This window comes from Solea senegalensis, linkage group LG9 (assembly GCF_019176455.1).
Source record: "Solea senegalensis isolate Sse05_10M linkage group LG9, IFAPA_SoseM_1, whole genome shotgun sequence".
Taxonomy (NCBI): domain Eukaryota; kingdom Metazoa; phylum Chordata; class Actinopteri; order Pleuronectiformes; family Soleidae; genus Solea; species Solea senegalensis.
This window is the reverse complement of record NC_058029.1, coordinates 4,048,942-4,072,379: the sequence shown is the minus strand read 5'-3', so window position 1 is coordinate 4,072,379 and position 23,438 is coordinate 4,048,942. Positions and strand designations below refer to the sequence as shown.

The 23,438-nt window shown below is 40.0% G+C and overlaps 1 protein-coding gene across 2 annotated transcripts; it reads left to right on the top strand.

The window, feature by feature from the left end:
* The first annotated feature begins 10,488 nt into the window (after positions 1 to 10,488).
* Positions 10,489 to 20,546, top strand: tbx20 (T-box transcription factor 20). 2 transcript variants are annotated; one of them, XM_044033294.1, is made up of 8 exons: positions 10,489 to 10,970; positions 12,088 to 12,325; positions 13,052 to 13,216; positions 13,455 to 13,563; positions 16,102 to 16,260; positions 16,767 to 16,843; positions 18,787 to 18,899; positions 19,111 to 20,546. In XM_044033294.1, the coding sequence occupies exons 1-8, from the start codon at positions 10,841 to 10,843 to the stop codon at positions 19,437 to 19,439; spliced, it is 1,320 nt and encodes a 439-aa protein (XP_043889229.1). In that variant the 5' UTR covers positions 10,489 to 10,840; the 3' UTR covers positions 19,440 to 20,546. The 2 variants fall into 2 exon arrangements, with proteins under 2 accessions (XP_043889229.1, XP_043889228.1); XM_044033293.1 differs by having other exon boundaries at positions 18,784 to 18,899.
* The last annotated feature ends 2,892 nt before the right edge of the window (positions 20,547 to 23,438 follow it).

Below are 23,438 nucleotides of genomic sequence, written 5' to 3'. Positions count from 1 at the left end.
TGTACGTTGTCGCTATTACCGCAGCCTCTTTGCAGATTTTGCAAAACATAGAAAAGGAAAGGAGTTGGGCTTGTAACCGGGAAGGTCACTGGTTCAATCCCGGGACAGGCTAAGGGCTGGGGGTGCCCGTGAGCAATTCCCCTGGGCACAGAAAAGTGTCCTACTGGTCTGAAAAAGGGAAAAGGTTAAATGCAGAGGTCAATCACTAATTGGCCGTGTGTGCAAAAACTACAAAAACAAACTCTTTAACTCATAAATCAGCCCCATCATCCAATAACTGATCTGATTATTTAGTCAACATCGTGATATCAGATCATCATCCCTATCTGATACCGGCCAAAATCACTCTTATGGATAATGGGGGTAAAAGAAGAAGTAAATTAAAATATGTGGCTTTGAAGGTTCTCACTCAACTAGGTCATTGCAATGTTCAGGGGTTTCCTACAGGCAACTGGGCTTGGCTGCAAAAGATATGTATAGTAACGAAGTAGAACTACTTCACGACTGTGGAGGCCCACAGCGGTCCTGACGTGCAAACCGGCCGTCCGACCTAGGTATAGGGGCGTAAGAACAATCCAACCATCTAGTAGCTTGTTCCCTCTGGACAGCTGGCGTTCAACTCACAACTGCAGTTTTAACTGGTAAATCGAATGATTAGAGGCCTCGGGGCCGGAAGGATCGCAACCTATTCTCAAACTTTAAAATGGTAAAGCACTACATAACCCAGTACTGCTACTTTTACTTTCACTACCTGAGTGGTACATTTTAAAATAAACTACTTAAGTACAAAAAAATGTTGAATACTTGAGTACTTGCACTTAAGTGCGGTGCTTAAAGAACACTTCAACCTCTACTGAAGTCATTTTTGATCGCGTACTTGTACTTTTACTCAAGTCTTGGTCTCTAGTACTTATACATCGCTGCATAAATGTGTCACTAAACATATACAATGTACCACCATGTGACAAAGGCAAATGTCTACCATGCATGTGGAGCATTTAAAAATAAATAAAGAAAGAAAATGGCTGATTGCATCAAGCACAAAATGTCTTTTTAACATCTAAGTTGTTGAAACGATGTAGAAAGACATGATGATATTGTTGGATATTGGGATTGGTATTGAGCCGACAGGAGGACACGCAGCTCTTTACATCACCCTCAAGGAATCCAGCAGTTATGGATTGATGATATCGACTGAGATGCAGCGGGAGAGACAATGACTCGTCATCAGTTTATGTGCTGTGTGAAATACGCCTCTCGTGGGAGGCAACACCTGCACGTGTGTGTAGATTGTTAACATATGCACGGGAACTGTGTGTGTGTGTGTGTGTGTGTGTGAGTGAAATATGGTGTAACTATAATCGCAGATAATTCCAGGCACTAACGACAGGAGAGCAACAATAGACCTATTCTCGGTGCTGTTTGGCTCAACTCCCGTTGTTATTGTAGCAGTGACTCTCTAATCCCACTTCTCGCAGAGTTCAGGCCATGCAGTGGCCAGTGCCAGCATAAGATTATAGTCCATAGATTCATGTTTTTAGAGTTCCGTGTGTAGCTCATGGAACTTTTAGATCTAGATCATTATTTAAAGGTATAGCCTTCGTATTGGTCGTTGTTATTGTCATCATGATCATTATTCCAGGCCTCGCGGTTGTTATCGTGATTCGCAACCCGGTGGAAACGAGGGCCTTTCTGCGCGGAGTTTGCAATGTTCTCCCCTGTGTGTTTGTGGGTATTTTCCAGGAGTTCTCCGCTCCAAAAACATGCCAATTTGGGGATTAGGCAAGTTGGACACTCCACATGGACTGAATTAGCTTAACACAACTAGCCAAAAGTTATACTTGGAGAAGTCAGCTAGCTAGCAAGCTAACATTACAACAGATAATAAATAAATAAAAATATAAGATATATGAAGATGTAAATAGGACATTTAGAAGAGAAGTAACAAGCCAAGAATGGAAAAGAGGCGGGGTCGAGGACAGACAGTATTAAGTATGCATCTGCCCTAAATCCACTGTAGGTGGTGAATGTTAGCTGTAAGGAATCTATATCTACGTACATATCTATATATACATATATAGAGATATAAATAGTGGAGTTGAAAGTGTGAGTTTCTGAAATCCAGGTCAAACTAACAAAAAGGACACGGAGGTGAAGTCCACAGTCTAATGTGCAGGGGCAACTCCCCCGTTCACCACAGCCATATTTAGAGATGTGACACTTGGCACATCTCAGAAACAGCCTCCCCTCGGGGGGGGGGGCTCAACAGGGTCAATCCGGTCTGCAGAATCACAACACAATTACAGCACTCCTTCTTAAAGAGATGTCCAAGAAGGCTGACAGTATTCCTGATGTCCCACTGTTAGCTTTTAGCACCACGTTCCCCGTCGCTAAAATCTCACGGTTGTTCCCGCTATGCTGCAAAAAGGGTTCCTGTGTCGCGGCACAAGCGCGTTATTAGCCGCCAGTGTCTGTCACGCTCTCTCTCACCCACTCTGAGGACATGACGGCCCGTGCCCGTCAATTATTCAGAAGCATGGTGGAGTCAAACATTCCCATTTAAACATCGAACACTTGTTTGACCAGCGAAATGTCCGATAGTCATGTCGAGACAGAGCAGAGCAGACGGCGGGACGAGGAGGACCACGGAGGAGACATCAGCATCACTGTGTGTTTAAAGATATACACATTATTCTTTTGATTTACTTTTCCATTCAACAAAAACCCTTTTAACCCTTAAAATTATATTGATATCACTGTTATTTATATTGTGATTGCAATACCCTGGGTTTTGCTGTCACTTCACAGCAAGAATGTCCAAGTCCTGGTTCTGCATGGTCTTCCTTTGTCTGTGTGGGTTTTTTTTTTTCAGGGTTTGAGTAAACTGAAGACTCCACTTTTGCCTCTTGGGTGTGAACAGTTATTTGTCTTCTTGTGTCCATGAAAGGACGAGCAGAATAGATCAAATGTCCATAAAATGTCATAAAATGTTAAAAAAAATGTTGATCAAACAATTCAGTTTGTATGATTTCTTCGTTTAATGGAGCAAAGAAACTTGTAAATATTCACATTTAAGAAGCTGAAAAATCAGAATCATTGTTTTAATTCAAATTTAATTCATGTAATAAGTGATCGTTTCAGCACTAATTTAATCTGAATGCACTTCAATTCCAAGAACGTTTTTTGGAAAAAAAAATTTAATTATCAAAATAAATTTGACCTGATTTGGCTTCATATCACACTCCTTATGTATAACTGTCACACTTTTATTCATAAACGACGGCATACGATGTTAAAATTTACAAAATGAGCATCAATACCAGTGATTTTGGTCCCGTTTGGTTTGTGTGTTTTTTTCTGACCGTGGTTTATGTTCATAAACATCATTCAATGATTAAACACTGTCTCACATGAGGCTACAAAGCTTGTGACGAGACAATAAGTGGTGGAATGAAGTGAAGTCTTCCTCCGTCACACAGCACCACAGTCTTTGTGGCTCATTGGTTCCTGGATCCATCACATCCTCATCCCTGTTTTTGTTCCATTTGATCCATCCTTCACCAAGGTCCGAGTTAATCCTGTTGAGTTTGGGCAAAACAGAGTTCAATCCAAAAAGTCAGAGATTAGATGAGAGTTGCCAGCTGACACCTGGGGTGGGTTTTTGTTTTTTTCTCTCTGCATGATTCGACACGGACCTCTGAACATAAACCTTAATGCATGTGTTCAAATCATTTAGTTAGCCTGAGATATTTTGCATGTTGTGTGTCCCATTTCATTCAGAGAATGCAGGAAACAGGAGAATACTTTTATAGTCGCGAGAGAATATTGTCCACGTTTGTGTAAACCTTGATCAGGTTGTAAAGAAGAACTTTATTTAAAATCTGTTGCAGCTTTCCACTCATGTTTATATATAATAATAAGAGTTTTTATTTGATTCCAGACACAGATCAGATCAGATCACACGTTAAAGCTTTGATGTCGTTCATGTCTCTGCAAACTCTCATCCACCTGCTGACTACAGTGAGTCAGACTCACACACACACACACACACACACACACACACACACTCCCTGAGGCATGCAGTGGTCGGTCTGTTGCCCTCGTTCATATGACTAATTAGACCAGCTTCACACTGTGCAGCTCCTTTTGATGCTGATCCCTGGTGCTAATTGCTGCATCAGTCTCAGGCCACGGCCAGGTTAAGTTCAAATGCAGGGCCAACGTCTCCAACTAACCCCCCACCTTCACCCATTCACCCCCAACCACCACCACCACCGCATAATCCCCCACCCCTCCCCTCACTCCTCCTCCTTCACCCTTTGATAAACAGGTTTGTCACAAAGTTTTAAAAACAAAAGTACAGAGGTCAAAAATCTCCAATAATGCCAAAACAATAACATTTTGTGTAATTTTAATACAATTAGAGTAAACTAAAAGTGCAGGAAAGAGTTGAAAATATATTAAAAGTGTAAAATAATTGTTCTTTTATAGTTGGAATTGGGCGGCTGTGTTTTATTTACTCATGTCTTCTGTTCACCAGAAGCCAACATTGTGATTCGGACATGATCCAGAATCCACCTTAGGAACGTCTCACGGGCGTTTTGTTGTGTTTTCAGGTGTATTCCAACTCCGCCTCATTTTCACCGGTGCAAGTTGAGCCCATGAACCCATTTGTAAAAAAGTCTTAAGGTTAAATATAGTGAGCAGCAGGTATTTAAAAGAACAACAGTCCAAAAACAAAACATGGTCAACAAGCAGCGGGTATACGTCGAGGAGACAAGGACAAACTGTCAGAGAACATGAGGGAAGGTCAGGTGTGTTTATAGGAGAGAGGAGACAATTAGACACAGGTGTAACACCTTTGGTGCAGGTGCAGGTAATCAAAGAGGCGGGAAACACAGGATCTCTGCACCACAGCGTTAAAGCGATACAACCATGAAGAATAATGGGTCCTTTTTTCAGTATCTCCCTCCATGAAGGGACAGGCGGCTGTGGCCCCATCAGCCCTGCAGGTGAACGCTGGCATGTATAATATGCACAAGTGCCTGTGATAATGGGGATTTACATTGACAAAACAAACCCATGCACATATATTAAATGTAGGCAAATAGTCGTTGGCGCTGCCGGCTGCTCTGTAATCTGGTGAAAAATCAGCGCGGAGGTGAAAGGGTCGGGTCACGACAAGAGCCATTTCATTACTGTGGCTCAAATGTCCCAGGATGCAATTCAATCACGGGGCGATTATTTTTCCCTCAAATTCCACTCTGTGGGGAATTGGCTGTCGTTTGCCGCTGACCTTTTTCACGCCGCGGCCATTTATCTGCAGGAATAATTGTCTGAATGGTTTCGTGGTCATATCCCTGAGTGCTGCGGCTGGTTGGTGCTGCGCGTGTGGCGACCCGTCACCTATCCTGTTATCTCACACCACTCACACCTCTGGTGTGACGCAGGAAGCGTCAGCCGCATGCACTGTAAAAACCTCATGTGATCTCATCATATAATCGCAATGATCAAAATGCATGAGTTACTGCAACTGCACTGTCTGGCAAAATGTGCACGTTCATCTCGACATTCTTTCTCCAACAAAACTTATTTGCGAAAAGGAACATTTTTTAAGGAAGAGCCAAAAAAAAAAATAGGTACAAATAAATTGGAGCTTCTGGCATATGGAATTAGATTTGTGTCAATATTTTCAAACAACACTTTTTAAGAATCAAAAAAAATATCAATTTAACAATTCAGAAATATTGTATTTTATTGTTTGAAAATCCATTTGTTCTTCACGCTCCCTCACTTGTTCTTTGCGCTCACTTATTCTTTGCTCTCCCTCACTTGTTCTTTGCACTCCCTCACTTATTTTTTTGCGCTCCCTGTTTTGTTCTCTGTGCTCCCTCATTTGTATTTTGCACTCCCTGATTTGTTCTTTGCGCTCCCTCACTTATTCTTTGCTCTCTCTCACTTGTTCATTGCGCTCCCTCACTTGTTCTTTGCACTCCCTCACTTATTTTTGCTCCCTGTTTTGTTCTCTGTGCTCCCTCATTTGTTTTGCACTCCTGATTTGTTCTTGGCTCCCTCACTTATTCTTTGCTCTCTCTCACTTGTTCATTGCGCTCCCTCACTTGTTCTTTGCACTCCCTCACTTATTCTTTGCGCTCCCTGTTTTGTTCTCTGCGCTCCCTCACTTGTTCTTTGCACTCCCTCACTTATTTTTGCTCCCTGTTTTGGTCTTGGCTCCCTCATTTGTTTTTGCGCCCTGATTTGTTCTTGGCGCTCCCTCACTTATTCTTTGCTCTCTCTCACTTGTTCATTGCGCTCTCTCACTTGTTCTTTGCGCTCCCTGACTTGTTTTTTGCACTCCCTGATTTGTTCTTGGCCCCTCACTTATTTTTAGCTCCCTGTTTTGTTCTTGGCTCCCTCACTTATTCATTGGCTCCCTCACTTATTTTTGCTCCCTGTTTTGTTCTCTGTGCTCCCTCATTTGTTTTTTGCACTCCCTGATTTGTTCTTGGCGCTCCCTCACTTATTCTTTGCAGCTCCCTGTTTTGTTCTCTGCTCCCTCACTTGTTCTTTGCACTCCCTCACTTATTTTTTGCGCTCCCTGTTTTGTTCTTGGCTCCCTCATTTGTTTTTGCACTCCCTGATTTGTTCTTGGCTCCCCTCACTTATTCTTTGCTCTCTCTCACTTGTTCATTGCGCTCTCTCACTTGTTCTTTGCTCCCTGACTTGCTGCACTCCCCTGACTTGTTTTTTGCACTCCCTGATTTGTTCTTGGCACTCCCTCACTTATTCTTTGCTCTCTCTCACTTGTTCATTGCACTCCCTCACTTATTCTTTGCTCCCTGTTTTGTTCTCTGCTCCCTCACTTGTTCTTTGCACTCCCTCACTTATTGCTCCCTGTTTTGTTCTTGGCTCCCTCACTTATTCATTGCGCTCCCTCACTTATTCTTTGCTCTCTCTCACTTATTCATTGCGCTCCCTCACTTGTTCTTTGCACTCCCTCACTTATTCTTTGCGCTCCCTGTTTTGTTCTCTGCGCTCCCTCACTTGTTCTTTGTGCTCCCTGATTTGTTATTTGAAATTTGGCACGAGTATACAGGATTAGACACTCTTCCAAAAAAAGAGACAACATTTCCAATTCACAGGGTGAATTTTGTCGTCTTTATGTAAGATGGTAACAGCTATAAGCTGGTGGATCCTCTGTCCCCCATTGTTTTCCTTTCACCACAACCTGTCTAGGCAGATGCTGCACATCTCTGTGTCAGGTTCTGTCTCCACTAAATTGTTGGGTTTCTCTTTTCTATAATATTGCTGGTTGGTAAACCAGTGGTGAGTTTAAGCCTCAGCAGAGGTCTGTTCTCTCTGAGTGCTCTTGTTTTTTTTTTTCTTTGTGACTCATCCTGTGTTCAGCAGTGAAAGGCACCATCACTGACCCCATCTGTTTTCTGTGTGTGTGTGTGTGTCTTTAAAGCCCCTCAGAGTGTGAATAATATTCAGTAAGGAGTCAATGCGTAAGTGGGAAAGCTTTTAGCACATTATCCGCCCTGCAATTGCGAGGTAATCGGGTTTCCCTGCACAGGTCTCTTATTAAATATCTGCAGCAGCAGATCTGCATTCAGAAGTCGCCTAATGGGTTTAGCTGCTCCCGAGGATCTGTGGCTCGGTGTCTGTGTGAGGCCTTGGCTCTGAGTGAGGAGGAGGAGGGGGTGACATTGAGGAGAGGAGGTGATCCTATACACACACACACAAACACACACAAAACCACACATACTGACACCTTTGGTAAATTTACTCTCATATATCAGCAAGTTTTTAATAGAGTGTAACATGTGTATGTAATACTCAAGCATGTCTCGACTCAACTTGGCGTAATACACCTTTTTTTTTTACATGACGTTTGATGTTAATCTGGTTAAGTCCACTCCACGTTTGAAAAAGGGTTCAGGTATTTTTTAAAGGGGAAATCAAACTAAATATGTGACAATTAAGTGCATAGAAGCTGTTTTTCCTGATATTTTAACCCTGCAAATGCAATTAAATGTTATATTTTATAAGTCGAAGCTTTGCCAACTCAAATATGTGGATGAGTGAAAACAATACAAGCAGATGATCCGCTTTGGTGACTCCTAAAGAGAGAAGCCAAAAGTCTCTGATATCAACACCAGAAAAAGTTATTTCCAACATTTAACGCTGACTCTTCTCTAAGTGAATGGTTGTAGAGCAATATCTTTACCTTTAATGGTGGCTGTGTCACGTTTTCACAACAACTGAGGACCCAGATTTTGTGAAAAAAACAAAGGAGTCTTTACTGAACACAAAAACACAGGGAAACTCAAATCAACCAATGAAGACACTGCGGAGGCGGGTCTACTCAAACACTGGTGAAAGTAATAACAAGACACAGGTGAAACACACGAGGGCGGGGCAGACTATCAACACGGAAGACAGGAAGTGAAACAAGGTACACACAAACTACAAAATAAAACCTGGGGTGAAGAAAATAGAGAGTGCGCGGGAAATTAAACCTGGAGCAGCCGGGAGTCATGACAGGCTGGAATATTAAAAACCACCATCTTCTTGGTCTTGCTGATGTTCACCTCCAACTTGGAGGTGTCACAGCACTCCACGAGCTGCTAGAGGGCGGGTCCATGCTCCATGCTGGGCGGGGGCCGCACGGGAGAACTGTATCGTCAGCAAACTTCACCGAGTTTGAATGGACATGGCTCTACAGCTAGTGTTGTGTACTCCACAACTGTAGGGGGAGCTCTGTCAAGAAAGGGTAACCAACATTTTGGTTCCATGCCCTTGATCCCTGGTGCGGCTCTTATGAAGACATGTGTCATGTTTTGCTATTGCAGACTCTTGGTCATTGTACACCATCAGTCGTATCCGGGAAGAGAAAAGATTCCCCCTCTCTCTCTCTTGCTCTGATGTCTAGACTGGATTCAGTCACTATCGCGTTAAAAGAACAGGAAATGAACATTTAAATCACTCCTTTCTTTTTCTCTCTGATATGAGTGAGTGAGTGAGTGAGGACACTACATGTGATCTTTAGAACAGAGACTGAAGCTGTAAACCTACATGACAGACTCTTTGTGTCAGTCAAAATTACATTGTCAGTACATGTTATTATTCAACGTAAATCAAATGTTTTAATCTTTTTTTTTACACTTCTCTTTTATAATTGAATTATACTTCATTTTGTAAAAAACACAATACATGTTATGGATTCATTATCATTTATTACTATTATTATTATCATTATTATCATTATTATTATTATTATTGTTGTTGTTTTAAAATGCATTTTATTAGTTGACCTGATAATTAAACATGAAACACTCTGGATAGTGACTTATATTATAATGCATATATATATATATATATATATATATATATATATATATATATATATATATATATATATACATACATATATATTTATATATGTATATTACTAACTTTGAATTAATTTTGCAGCCAGTGTTCTGATACAGAGGTCAAGGAAGTCTTTGTCATGGAATATTAATATTCAGTACAACAGTATAACAAGTATTATGTTAATTACTACCATCGTTGTTCTATTACTGCAGTGCCAATACTACAGTTACTGCAGTATTATTACCAAAGTGGTCAGATCGGGCTTACTCCAAAATTTTTGATGCAAGATAAAATTGATGCGGCCAAAATTGCATTAAATGCTAAATTTTAGATTTTTTTTCTAGACGCACTATAGTTGTTCCAATTTGAACCAATCTCGTACACTTGTTTGATTCCAAACACATTACTTCCATGAGCTCCACCCACCCAGAAGTCGGCCATTTTGGAAAAACCAAAATGGCTAGTATACACATTTGAATGAACTCTTTGTCAAACTCGGTTAACATGTTCTTACATTGGAGCCCTGGAGGTGACATAGACTTTTGACATAGATTTTTTTTCTTTCGAACTCCCGTGAGATAATAAGCGTAGTCTAGTAAAGTGTGCGTACATCTTATTATCTCACCAAAAGTTATCAATGTCAAAGCGCTCACACAAAGTTGACATTAAAATGGCAGGAAAACCACTTTAAAATGTCGCTTTTCCACTTGAAAGCTTTAACATAAACAGAACTACATGACATTTCTCACAGGTCAGGGAACTGCTGCGCGGGGACGCGCGGGCCGATCATCACTGCGTGCAGTTCATTCTATTACTCAAGTGTATTATCACTGACATTCAAATACAGCGTTTACTGCAATACTATTTTTAAAGTACGCACTATAAGAAATACAAATGCTCTCTCTCTTTCTCTCTCTGGATCTTTGACATGAAGAATAAAAAAGAAAAAAGAAAACCTGTGGTGACATGAAGTTCTCTAATTGGCTGCTCGGTATCAGAGCCTCTGTGGGAGCGTGACGTGGAGGTGGACGCAGTGATTGGAGGCCACAGTGGAATTATAAGGGGAGGGCGAGGTTGAAGAGTGGAGCTTCTCAAAGAGCAGCCGGCAGATCTGTCTCTGTATCTGTCACTGCAGGACACACAAGTTCTCCGGACTCTGTCCTCCTCCTCCTCCTCCTCGTCCTCCTCACCCTTTCTTCATTCATGCATTCACCATGAATCCAGCAGGACAACAGTGACACGCGTCTCCACAGCTGGTGAGCGTTTCACCGGTGCAGCCGCGGTAACAGTTTGTTTTTACTGCGCTGTTTAAAACAAAACAGAAAAAACCTGGAAGACAAGAAAACAGGCGGAGCTAAAGGTTTCTGAAGGATTTCACTTTTTAAATACATACATATATATATATATATATAAAGTATTATTTAAAGAGGAATATTTTTGGTGCGAGTCTTTTGCCGCGGACATGGAGTACACGTCATCCCCGAAACCGCAGCTGTCATCCCGGGCAAACGCTTTCTCCATAGCGGCCCTGATGTCCAGTGGGAAGCCGAGTAAAGACAAAGAGACGGAGGAGAGCACCATCAAGCCTCTCGGTAAGAATGAAAAGTTACAAAAGTTTCATTTCGGGTTTTGATTTGTTGCACGAGAATAATCTGCGCCTTTTACGCAAAGGACAGAGAGTCCCGAGAGTGATGGACGTGTGACATCATCAGACTGTGAGAATGGCAAGGGTGAACTGTTTGATGAAAAACAAAGTAAAATAAAAGTATATTCGTATCAACACAATCTGCATGATTGCACCCTGTCGTGTTACCAGTGGTGTGCGTAATTGTGCGTAAAATCGAAACATGTTTTGTCTCATTTTAAAATGCGAACATATGCAGATGAAAATGACGTTGTTGGTAAATTATTTTGGAATTATGCTTTTTTTTTTCTCAGTCAGTTTGATTCAGATTTTTTTTCACATCGTGTCAATTTCTCTCCGTGTGACTTTATTTAAAGGACGTTGGGTCCGATTTGGCACTGACGGGCATTTTCTCAGCTTCTGGTTAAGAACAAGAGAACATAAAATGTGTGATGTCATTTTTTTTAAAACGACAGAGAGAAAAATGTATTTTTTTATTTTATTCAGAAGGAAATACAGTAAAGTATCTTCACTGAAAAAAATACAGTTATTTCATTTGGTAACCAATTCTAAACTCTGCAGCATTATTATTATTATTATTATCATTATTATTATTATTACCAGTTATCAATCTTTATCTTCACTAATAAAGGCTTAAATCATTTAATTAATTCAAAAAACTGGATAAGCTGGCTTCATATAACCTGCTAACTTTAGTTATGGTTATATTTATTTTATTGTTTCCAGCGTTGACTACAAATAGAAATATAATCTGAGACTTTAAATTGTAATTTTCTGAGTCAACAGAGCAAATGAACAGCGTTGTTTTGTCACTGCACTTTAGGCCTACTTCTATTTAGGGTTTATACACGTGCACATTTACGGTTTACACCTTTATTTATTTAGATATTTTACAGTGCGCTGTTGTTGTATTTGTTTATATAACGACAATAAAGTTCTTATCTTGATTATAAAGTGGTCTTAACTAAATAAAGGGAAATACTGTGTGTGTATATATTCATTTATTTATTTTTGTTGTCACACTCTCTGACATGTTGCTCTCCCCGCGTGTCAAACACCCACAGAGCAGTTCGTGGAGAAGTCCTCGTGCAGCCAACAGTCTCTGGCTGAGCTGTCTTCGCTGGACGGACACGCGGACTTCAGTGGGAGCGCGCCCGCCGTGTGCACGGAGCCGCTCATCCCCACCACTCCCGGCATCCCCAGCGAGGAGATGGCGAAGATCGCGTGCAGCCTCGAGACCAAAGAGCTGTGGGACAAATTCCACGAGCTCGGCACCGAGATGATCATCACCAAGTCTGGAAGGTAAGAAATGTCTCTATTTAATATTAATTTCAACTTTAATTGAATAACTTTTTTGTATTTAATTTAATTTAATTAAATTTAATATTATTTTATTATTATTATCGTATTTACTTTTATTATATTTACGTTTTGTTTGACATTATTTAATCTTGTTTTATTTATCTTATTTTATCCATGTGGCAACGGTGATATATGTACGATATATTATTATCAACAATAAAAATCCTTATTCTGAATATTTGAAACAAAGGTTGAAGCTGAATCAGAATCTGCATCAACACCTGTGAGCGGCTGCTGCACGAACATATACATTAATATGGGATTAAGACGGAAACTCTCAGGTATCCCGGTCCAATTTAGCCCGGACGTTCAGTTACCACGGAGCGGGTATTGTCTGCAGGCTCAGAGCCAGATTAGGATTAATCCTCACTGATTAATCTCGCGACCAGATCTCATCCTCGTTTAAAGCGTGGTGGCCCTGACAAGTATCGTCGGCGTCATCTCATGACGTCATCGTTTGGCCGAGACACTTTCGTTGCCTGGAAACATCTGAGACGTTCAAATAAAAGGAGATATTTAAGAGTTTCATTGCTTTAAAAAAAAAAATACAATTCTTTAATTATTTATTTGATTATCAGTTTGCACTTTCATTCGTTTGTTTGTCAAATATCATAGTTGTAATACTACTACTACTACTAATAAAAATAATGCTGCTTCCCCACTCAGGAGAATGTTCCCCACCATCCGTGTCTCTTTCTCTGGCGTGGACCAGGACTCAAAGTACATCGTGTTGATGGACATCGTCCCCGTGGACAATAAGCGGTACCGGTACGCGTATCACCGCTCCTCGTGGCTTGTGGCCGGCAAGGCTGACCCTCCTCTTCCGGCCAGGTACAGCGGCCTCTCTCTCTCTCTCTTATACACTCTTATACCAAACATGATATTTATTTAATTTAGAATTTCATGATTTACATTTACATTCACATTTACATCCATTTCCATATTATTTAATCTATTTTTTAGTATTTGGTAAATGACTCTACATGTGCTGCTGCTGCTGCAACACTCAAAGTGTGTGTGTGTACGTGCGCGTTAATTGATACCTTGACCTGTGACGTCACTCCGGCAGGTTGTACGTTCACCCGGACTCGCCGTTCACGGGAGAGCAGCTGATGAAGCAGATGGTTTCCTTCGAGAAAGTCAAACTGACCAACAACGAACTGGACCAACATGGACACGTGAGCGCGCGTTTCTTCATTTGTTCTTTTTTTTTTTGTCTCGAGACACATAACAAAAAGAAATATTAAAAAAAGAAAACACCATCAAAAAAATACAAAAACTTTTTTGAAATAAACTTTTGGATTAATAAAAGTTCAATAACTAAATTCTATTTTATTTATTTTTAAATAGCTACAAGTAATTTAAAACATTCTAAGAATTTAGTTGCACTAATTAAAGTTAATTTAGCACTTAACTTACAAATGAAGTTGCTCTCTGTCTGAATTTTGGCCGGCAATCATCTATAAATATTTGAAAATGATTTACTTTAAACAAAAAAAAAAAAGGAAAATACATTCATCCTTATTTTGAAATAAAGTTATAATTTAGTTTTTTTTTAAATTGAGATATGTCAATAAAAGTGAAATTAGCACTCTCAATTTAAAATGTAGTTACAGATAAAGGTGTTTTATGCCAAATTAAAATTAAATCTTTAAATCTTGTTTAAATGAATAATATAATAATACATTTGAAGTAATTTATAAATGTAGTCGTCACAGAAATAGACGTCTGTAAATATTTTAAAATGTGATTTACATGAATAAAAGTTAAATAACTACCCACAATTTAAAAACTGTATTATTGCTTCAGGTGCTTCAAATCTGACCTTTGACACAAATAATAATACTACTACTACTAATAATAATAATAATAGTAATAACAATAATACTACTAATAATGATAAAATGTTAATAAAAGTGAAGTAACTTTTTCCACGTCTACATTTGTATTTTTGCTTCAGGTGTTTGATTTCACACCAAGTATCATGAATAAATATTACAAAATATATAAATTTAAGACAAAATCATGTCGAGTTTGACGTGTTATATTATGTTGTTATAATTATTTCATCCTACTGGAGCAAATTACTCTTTTAATCCCTCTTTCATGACGAGTTCAAACAGGCACAAAACCACATAACAACCACCACAGCACAATCACACATTCAAGGGTGGGTGTGTGTGTGTGTGTGTGTGTGTGTGTCTAAAAATAGCCTCTTGGGATTAACACTCATGTAACCAAAGCAAAAACATGTCTCAACAAATAAAAAAATACTGGTTATCACTTATTGTATTTTAGATGTTATTTCTATTTAACAAACAAATATGAATATTTTAACTAATCAGATTAAAAGAAAATGCACAAATGACAAAACATCTGTGTTACTGCAGAATTATATATAGTTAGTTATACTTTTTTATTTTCTTTTAATTATAACACGTCTGCCAGTATTTCCTATCTTAATTTAAAATGAACTGCATTCATTTGAGAGTAAATTGTAGCAATATGACAACGCATTGTACATCACTGCATTTGTAGCAGCGGGCTAATTTCAAAATGCTAAAGAAGGAACCTAAAACATCTGGATTATAAAATGTACAAAACTACGCTCTCTATAGATGTGTCGTCTTTTCATATAGATAATTAGGCACTGTCATTTTTAAATGGTTTGTCGTGCAAAACATTTGACAGCATTAAAACAAAAAATAAATAAATATAAAAAAGCAATTGAGTCAGAAATGAACTGAATTTCAAAAGCAAAGACGTTTAGATTAATAAAAGCTTAATCCTTAAGAGTTCCTTAAATAAAACTCACTAATTTGTTCCTAGCGTCAGAAAATGACACCGTCCCAAAAACTGCTGTAAAGAAATATGTATGAATTTTTTTTTATATTTATTTTTAAACTATACATCAGCCTGAAATATACATATCAAATATTAATAGTATTTAAAAATTGTTTTTAAAATAAAACATTGATTTTGATGCATTGGTTTTTTTTTGCAGTGCCAGATTCTTTCTTTTTTTTTTTTTTAACTAATTTGTTCCTAGAAATATAACGGCATCAAAATCAATGTTTCTGCTAATCCTTGACCCATCTCAGGGTCTAATAATAACTATTATCAAATTCTCCTTGAAATGTATTTTATTTTATGTATTTATTTGTTTTTGTTTTTTGATAGAAAAACAGCAGAGTTGTGAAAACAAAGTGGCCTTTAAAGGGTTAAAATGTCAGAAAAAAAGATTGACTCGTTTAAAGTAAAAAAAATAAATAAAAGCATTTAATGTTTCTACAGCTGGTTTTGGGAAGGAACAAATTAGTAAATTCTTGCGTAGCTTAGCCATTTTAGGCTAATTCAAGTAACTGAGATTACCATTCTAAACTTTACCAGAAATGAAGATCCTCTGGAAAATTTGAGCTGCATTCATTCAACACAGAAAGGAGATGTCCCCAGGAACTCTTAAGGGTTAATAACAAAGCCGGACTTGATTTATTAGCCCTAAGTCAGAATTTTGAAAATATAAGAATATTGTGATAAGAATATAGTTGGAGTAATAAAAGCTAAATTAGCACTTTTAAATTAAAGATTGCTCTTTGTGTGAATTTTGGCCCAGAAATGTTTGTCGCAAACATTAGACGGAGTATGCTGCAGTTTTTTGGTTGTTTTTCTGGTCTCGCTGACCGTCGCCGTCTCTCGATCTCTCGTCTCCTCTGCAGATCATCCTCAACTCCATGCACAAGTACCAGCCGCGGGTCCACATCATCAAGAAGAAAGACCACACGGCCTCGCTGCTCAACCTCAAGTCTGAGGAGTTTCGCACCTTCGTCTTCGTCGAGACCGTCTTCACCGCCGTCACGGCCTATCAGAACCAGCTGGTGAGTGATTGACAGCTGCTGGATCTCCAGATTTGTGAAATTGACAGTTCTCTCTCAGCCTCATGCTGCCTCACATGGACTTGTGTTTAATATGAACTAGCACACATTCCAGTAATGATGCTGCAGATAGAGGAATAACATTTGTGTTCTTGAAAAAAGTGACTCAAATTTTACCCAAAAACAACAAATATTTTTTTTATAGTACAATTGTTATTTATTCTACTTGCAATGTTTACAGTTGTGGTAAAAAAAATGACGGATTAAAGGAATAATTCGAAATTCACAGTCTCTGCCACAACAAGTTTATTTATACGATTTTATACAAAGGTAAACAACATCATTATGACAACGGTGCCTTACATATTACATCTTTAATATCAGTGATTAACGATCAAACACGTTTAGTTTTAAAGGACTAAAAACTTTATGTGGTCGTCCTCCGCGTGTCAAATGTGTTTCAAAAAAAGAGGAGGAAACTCACTTTTGCTGTCTCTTTTTTTTCCCAGATAACTAAACTGAAGATCGACAGTAACCCGTTTGCCAAAGGTTTCCGGGACTCGTCGCGACTCACAGACATGGAGAGGTACAGGGGATTCTGTTGTTTGCCTTTGTTTACCAACAAACCTTTACCTTGTCTTTTTCCAGTCCTGTTGCTTCCTTCTCCTTCTCTTTCCATCCTTCTTTTCTTCCCCTTTTTGTTTCACCGGCACAATTTTCCTTCATCCTTCCTAATCTCCTCAATCCTTCCTCTTTCATCATCTGTTCCTTTTGCCTCTCACATCGTTGTTTTCTCTCTTCAAATCTCTCTGACCCTCTTTTTTCCCCCTTACACATCATTCCTTTTTTTCTTCCTCGTTTCTCCTCTTATCCTTCTTTTACCACTTCTCCTTGTCATCTCTCTAGACGTGCTCTTCCCTCCCTCGTCCTTTCATTCTTCCTCTCCCTCTTCTTATTCCCCCCTCGGCTTGTTTTTTTGGTTGCAATTTTATTAATGGATTTTGTGCAAGAATAAGAAAGAAAAAGAGGAGAAAGAGAGAGAGAGAGAGAGGGAGAGAGAGAGAGAGAGATACAAATCCTCTTCCAAAGGATTTTGAAGAACCTGCCAAAACACACACTTCTCCTAATTCCTGATTCCGGCACATTCAGCCGAATTCAGCTGACAAAATCAAACCATCTGCTCCTTTCACTCAATCAGACATCACACCCCCCCGCCCCCAAACCACCTTTCCCCAAACACACACCCGCCTCCCTCCCTCCTCCCCCCCCCTGTTTCTTCTTGTGTCCCTCTTTTTGAGGGCTGTGAATTAGACCTGATCAATTGATCTTCTGGGAGCTGCAGAAATCACATTAGTCTGGAGTCGGCCACTGCACTAAAACACACTGTAATTCAATTGGCCGCAGTGACTGATTGAAACCAGCTTGCTCCGCGCCCCCCCCCCAGCTCCCTCCAGCCCTGCTGTGCATTGTGGGAGTTTGCTGTGGCCCGCAGGGGCCCCGACACTGATAAAAACACACACATTTGTACTCCTCTGCTGACAGATATTGCACTTTCCTAACCTAATTGGGGCTACAGAGGGTGGTGGAGGAGGAGGGGCTGTCTCTCACACACACACACACACACACGGTGAGAGAGAGACATGCTCTGTCCCACTTGCGACAACAATTTGTGTCACTGTGTTTGAGCAGTGCTGTCTGACAAGACTCAAATGAGCTAATGCACTTTGTGGAAGGAACACACACACACACACACACACACACGCCAAAATCTACATCAACATAAATATGAGACACGGATTTGATCACTGTGGGATTATATATAAACATCATTTTCCTGACCAACATAATTGCAATTAACAATGTTTATTCTATTATTTCTGACCTAAATATACACACACACAAACATATATATATATATAGATATAGATATACATATCTATGTATATGTATATATATATATGTATGTATATATATATATATACATAGATATGTATATGTATATACATATATATACATACATATATATATATATATATATATACATACATCTTATTTAAGATATATATACATACATATATATATCTTAAATAAGATGATGACAAATTTGAATTACTGGGGAAAGAAAAAAATGCAGGCGCCACCATGTGGTCCTTCCAAGTAACTTAACATACTAACTAACTAACTTATAAAAAAAACTTAATAATTACATTTCGCCACTAATCATCCCACCACATCCCAAAATTAAAAAAGAATGATTCTATTGCTTCAGATAAGTATTTATATCTTAAAGTCCTAGAAAGTATGTTTTGTTTATTATTATTAGAAATTGAAATCATTTTGTCCATAATGGATACAAACAGTCTTTTGAGCGACAAAGATTCTTCATCATCGTTCTCCATCGCGTTCACCTGCAACGTTCAACTTCCGTCTATTGTCATTGTCATCGTTGTGAGCGTGGTGTTACATTATGACCATCGTGGAAACCGAGGAGATTTATTTTGGGGCTTCTCTCTTCGGCTTTTGCTGCAGGGAAAGTGTTGAGAATCTGATCCACAAGCACTCGTACGCCCGCTCGCCGATCCGAACCTACACCGGCGACGAGGACAACCTGGGCGAGGACGGACACTCCGCGCACGCCAGAGGTGAGCAGCAGTCACAGCGTCAGCATTTTTAATTCTTTAAACGGTCAAAGGTGCAAGAGTCCTGACTCAGATACTCTCTGTCACCACTGGGCAATCGTAGGAGGGTTATTAGACGTTGATGGTTGATATCTCAAGCTCACGGATTCCTCTGCACACACATCAAATACAGAGTTATAGAATGTCGCTAACATCTGCCCTGTGTTTCTGGCAGGCTCAGCGTTCAGCGCCTCAGAAAACCTCTCTCTGAGCTCCTGGGTCACCACCACGTCGGGCTTCTCGGGCTTCCAGCACCCGCAGTCCCTGTCAGCAATGGGCACCAGTGCCGCCTCCCTGCCGCACCCCATCCAGGGCTCCCTGCCCCCCTACAGCCGGCTGGGCATGCCGCTCACACCCACAGCTCTGGCGGGAACCATGCAAGCCAGCGGGCCGTCGTTCCCCTCCTTCCACATGCCCCGCTACCACCACTACTTCCAGCAGGGGCCCTACGCCGCCATCCAGGGACTGCGCCACTCCTCCACGGTCATGACGCCCTTCGTATGACTCCACACTTAAACCTTCCTCCCGAGTTACAAGTCACTTTTCCACAGCGGCTCCTCACTCCTCATCCAGTTTGCGCGTTGCCTCTGGTCTTTGTAAATAGTTCACCTCAGTGGGTGAGGTAACGGACACTATGAAGAGGAAACTGCTTCCTTTTGAGCAAATCCAGGAAAAGGACTGAAAGACCCCAGGACCTGGTCCAGGTTTTGTACAGACTCTTTGGTGACGTTGAACAAACTCTAAACCCTAATGCGAGACGACAAAGGGAACATGCTTGAGCTTGACCCTTGAGGAAGTGGATCCTCCATTAACACTCACTTTACCAATATTTAAAACGACCACACACCCTTTCTTCCTCTTTAGACTGGCTACAGGGTCTCAAGTGAAGCTTTAAAGATCACTCAACCTGTGTAAGTGATCATTACTGGAGCTTCATGCGACCCAACACTTCAGCATATCATAGAGGCAAAGCTGCCATCTCAGCTTTTCTAGAAAAACCAGCCACGTGTACAATATGACGTTACAACTCCACGCTCTGATGGAAACATGTTAAAAAATGTGTTGTACAAAGATGAAAAAAGCTGCATTTACTCATAGGAAAATTCTCACTGTATAGAGTGTAAAAGAAAAAAGTTTAAAAAAAAATCATAGGACGCATGCAGACCGCAGTAGACAGACACACAGCGTGAACTTCATACGCTCAAATAAGGGACAAAAATGATCAACTTTGACCGGGGTGAGAGATTTCTGCTTATACTTTAAAGGTCCAGTCAAACAAGCATTTTCAATTACATTAGAAAAGACGTATAGCCTTTTTTTAACGTGGGATTAAACCTCAGTGGCCGACATTAAATATTATTAACCAACAGCAAACACCAAAGAGCATTAACTGAGCATCCAACGCGGAAGAAACTACAGCGCTTAAGCTGTAGCTAATTCACTGTGTTGGACCATGAACATTTCATTTACAAGTGTCGCGTTAGCAAGTCTTCCCTTCCTTTTGTTAGCAAAACTAGCTAATATTGCTAGCGGTGAGTTTGCTTGTTTTTGCCTGGATTAAGATTAAACCTTGTTCACAAAATGACAGCAGGAAGGGGGTGGGGGGGTGGGGGGGTTTGTGACTCCTAGCTTGTTAGCATGTTAGCCGTTAGTTCACAAGCCCGACCAACCCTTTGAGCGACTGCAACTTAATATGTAACTCATTTGACGACATAATGACGTCAGAGGTGACACTTTAAGTTTGAGTTATTCATTCGGTTGTCGACACGGATTCTAGAGAGGATTCCAACTCAACATTTTACCAGCAGTGAGACTTTAGCGTCATTCACACTTTAGCGCCATTCACACCCCATTTCCATCCGTTTTACGTCCATTCGTCCCACACGCCGTCTCCGTCACGTACCTCTGTGTGTTTTGCGTTTTGGTACGGACATTTACACGATATCATCAACAAGCTAGCGTCAATTAAAAGGGATTCTTTATTACTGTGCTTGATTTCGTGGCATTGGAATGTAAGACCACTTAATGTAAGTCGTCCAATGAATGGGGACTATGACTCGTCGATGTTGCAGCATTTTCAGGTATTTCTGTACGTGTCTGCGGCGATTTTTGACTTTTAACTTGTTAGCCCCACGAAATACAACCGCAGCGCATCGGGAAGTGAAGGCGAAGCTTGATGCTTCTTCGTCGATTGCGTGACTGATTGGATTCTATACTCCCCACAATTCGCGTCAACGTAAGCTCCCCCGCTTGGCGCACAAAAACAGAAAAAATGACAGAAGCAGCACAAGTGAGTCCTACCTTTACATGAAGTCCACATGGAGACTATGCAATCACACCAATTAACTGGAGAGCATTAACGAAATAGCTCCTATTGCATGTCCTATTTTGAAATTGTAAGAAAAAAATCCTAATAATTTCAGTCCAACCGACCGCAAATAAAATGCAAATAAAATACAAGCATGTTTCCTTTATTACGTGAGAACGAAAACATGAAAGAAGCATCACCGCAGTCAAAGTTCAAGGATGAGATTCAATTCTTTTTAAGCTCTAAAGTTACCAGTATTAGTGCTGACGTTTAATAATCCAGTTTTATTTGACCTGCACAGTTGGAGTTGTTTGATGATAGTCGCTGGTAAAGAGTTGGGTTTGTGTGTGTGTGTGTGTGTGTGTCTCGTATGAAGAAGACTTTGAAATCATGAAAATTGGGGATTGGGGGTGAGGTTTGGCGACAACACCTTAAGGAATTCTTCTTTTACTGTGAAAGTACCAGTGTTAGGTGCATTCAGAGGTGTGTGTGTGTGTGTGTGTTTGGTGCTTTCCTGTGAAACAAACACTGTTCAATGTTAAATGGTTTGATTTGTGCCACATTTGTAAATCAAAGGAAGAACATGGATATAATGACATTTATCTCTTGTGTTTATTAAGCAAAGACAATGACTTGGATCCATTTTTGTCATTTTTTTTGTCTTTTACTGATGTACAGCCTGAACTGAGAGTTTCCATCTTTATTTCAAAACTATATGCACATTCCCGACTCACCACTGCAAATTTCTTTTTTTTTATTTTATTTTATTTTATGTATGCCATAATCTGAATACAACTCCTGACGAGATTGTGTTTTTGACGATTTTTAAGTGCAATATATTTATTTTGCTCTCTGGAAAAAATACTATGTAATGTACTATGCCGCATTAAAAAAAAAAAACAAAAGAAGAAAAAAAAGTAGATATTTGTAAACCCTGAGAAATATACAGTATACCACCACTGAAACACTTTGACCTTATTTGTTTATTTAACTGACTGACATCACGTGTGCTTCTCCTCCTCACAGACGAGGAGCTGGGATTTCAATGAGCAGATATTCCTTCCTTCTGCGATATCGTTTATTTTTCATTGCGTATCTTCTGATTCATGGGATACATACAATCTTTATGGAGCCGGTGCAGAAATAAACTGCCTCAACGTTCACTGTCACAGAAAAAAAAGCCTCGTCATGTAGGTTTTAGATGTTTCCTTGCTCCACCACACCTGATTCAAACTAAATGGGTTTAGTTACCAGTTAATCAGGAGTGTTGGAGCAGGGAAATATCTCAAATATGCCGGGCAGTCGGTCCCCAGGAGCAGGATTTGCATGGAAAACACCACCTAGTGGACAAATGCCTCACATTGCAACGACATAGTGTAGAATTAACTTATATTTAACGTACTAAACCTTGTTTCATCTACGTAAAAGTCCTACAGTATACCATATGAACAATGATTTACCGTATAAAACAGTGCTTTGCAAGCCTGAATATTCCTACAGTAATCTTTGTTGCGTAAAACGAGATTATTATTTTTTTTCCGATTTAAGGATTGTGGAAAACACATCGGACGACTTTTTTCAGCCCCAGTCCACATTATTTCCCTCAATCAATAATCTTCATTTTAAACAGTGAATACACCATTTTAATGTGAATGATATCTTCAGATCGGTTTCATCTGTATGTGGAAAACGTTAATAAATCACGTTAATACACGCGGACACTATCCACGACCACGACGCTCTTTCACACCGGTGCACAGGTTCGAGCATGTGGAGTCGAGACGAGACACTTTCATGGCTTTTAAGCCTTTGATTTCAACGTGTTCGCTTTCCTTTTCAGCCACTGACATTTCCAGGTCAGTAGCCAGGTCCACACGTCTGCTTGACCCCATTAATATCCATCCATCCATCCATCCATCTATCTTCTACCACAGGGGGGTTGCTGTGCCAATCTCAGCTGACATAAGGCGACAGTTCACCAGTCCACACAAACAAACATTCACTCTCACACTTTAGAGTGTTCAATTGACCTAATCCTGATATTGCATGTTTTTGGACTGTGGGAGGAAGCCGGAGAACCCGGAGAACCCGGAGAACACCCACACATACACGGGGAGAACATGCAAACTTCTTGCTGTAAAGGTTAATATCAGTTTGTGTAAATGCAGATTTCTGATATGGATCACTTTTGAAAG

Coding starts and splice junctions, on each gene's coding strand:
- tbx20 (XM_044033293.1), top strand. CDS start 10,841: ATGGAGTACACGTCATCCCCGAAACCGCAGCTGTCATCCCGGGCAAAC. Junction 10,971..12,087: donor GAGCACCATCAAGCCTCTCG/GTAAGAATGAAA, acceptor AAACACCCACAG/AGCAGTTCGTGGAGAAGTCC. Junction 16,261..16,766: donor CGGCCTATCAGAACCAGCTG/GTGAGTGATTGA, acceptor TTTTTTTCCCAG/ATAACTAAACTGAAGATCGA.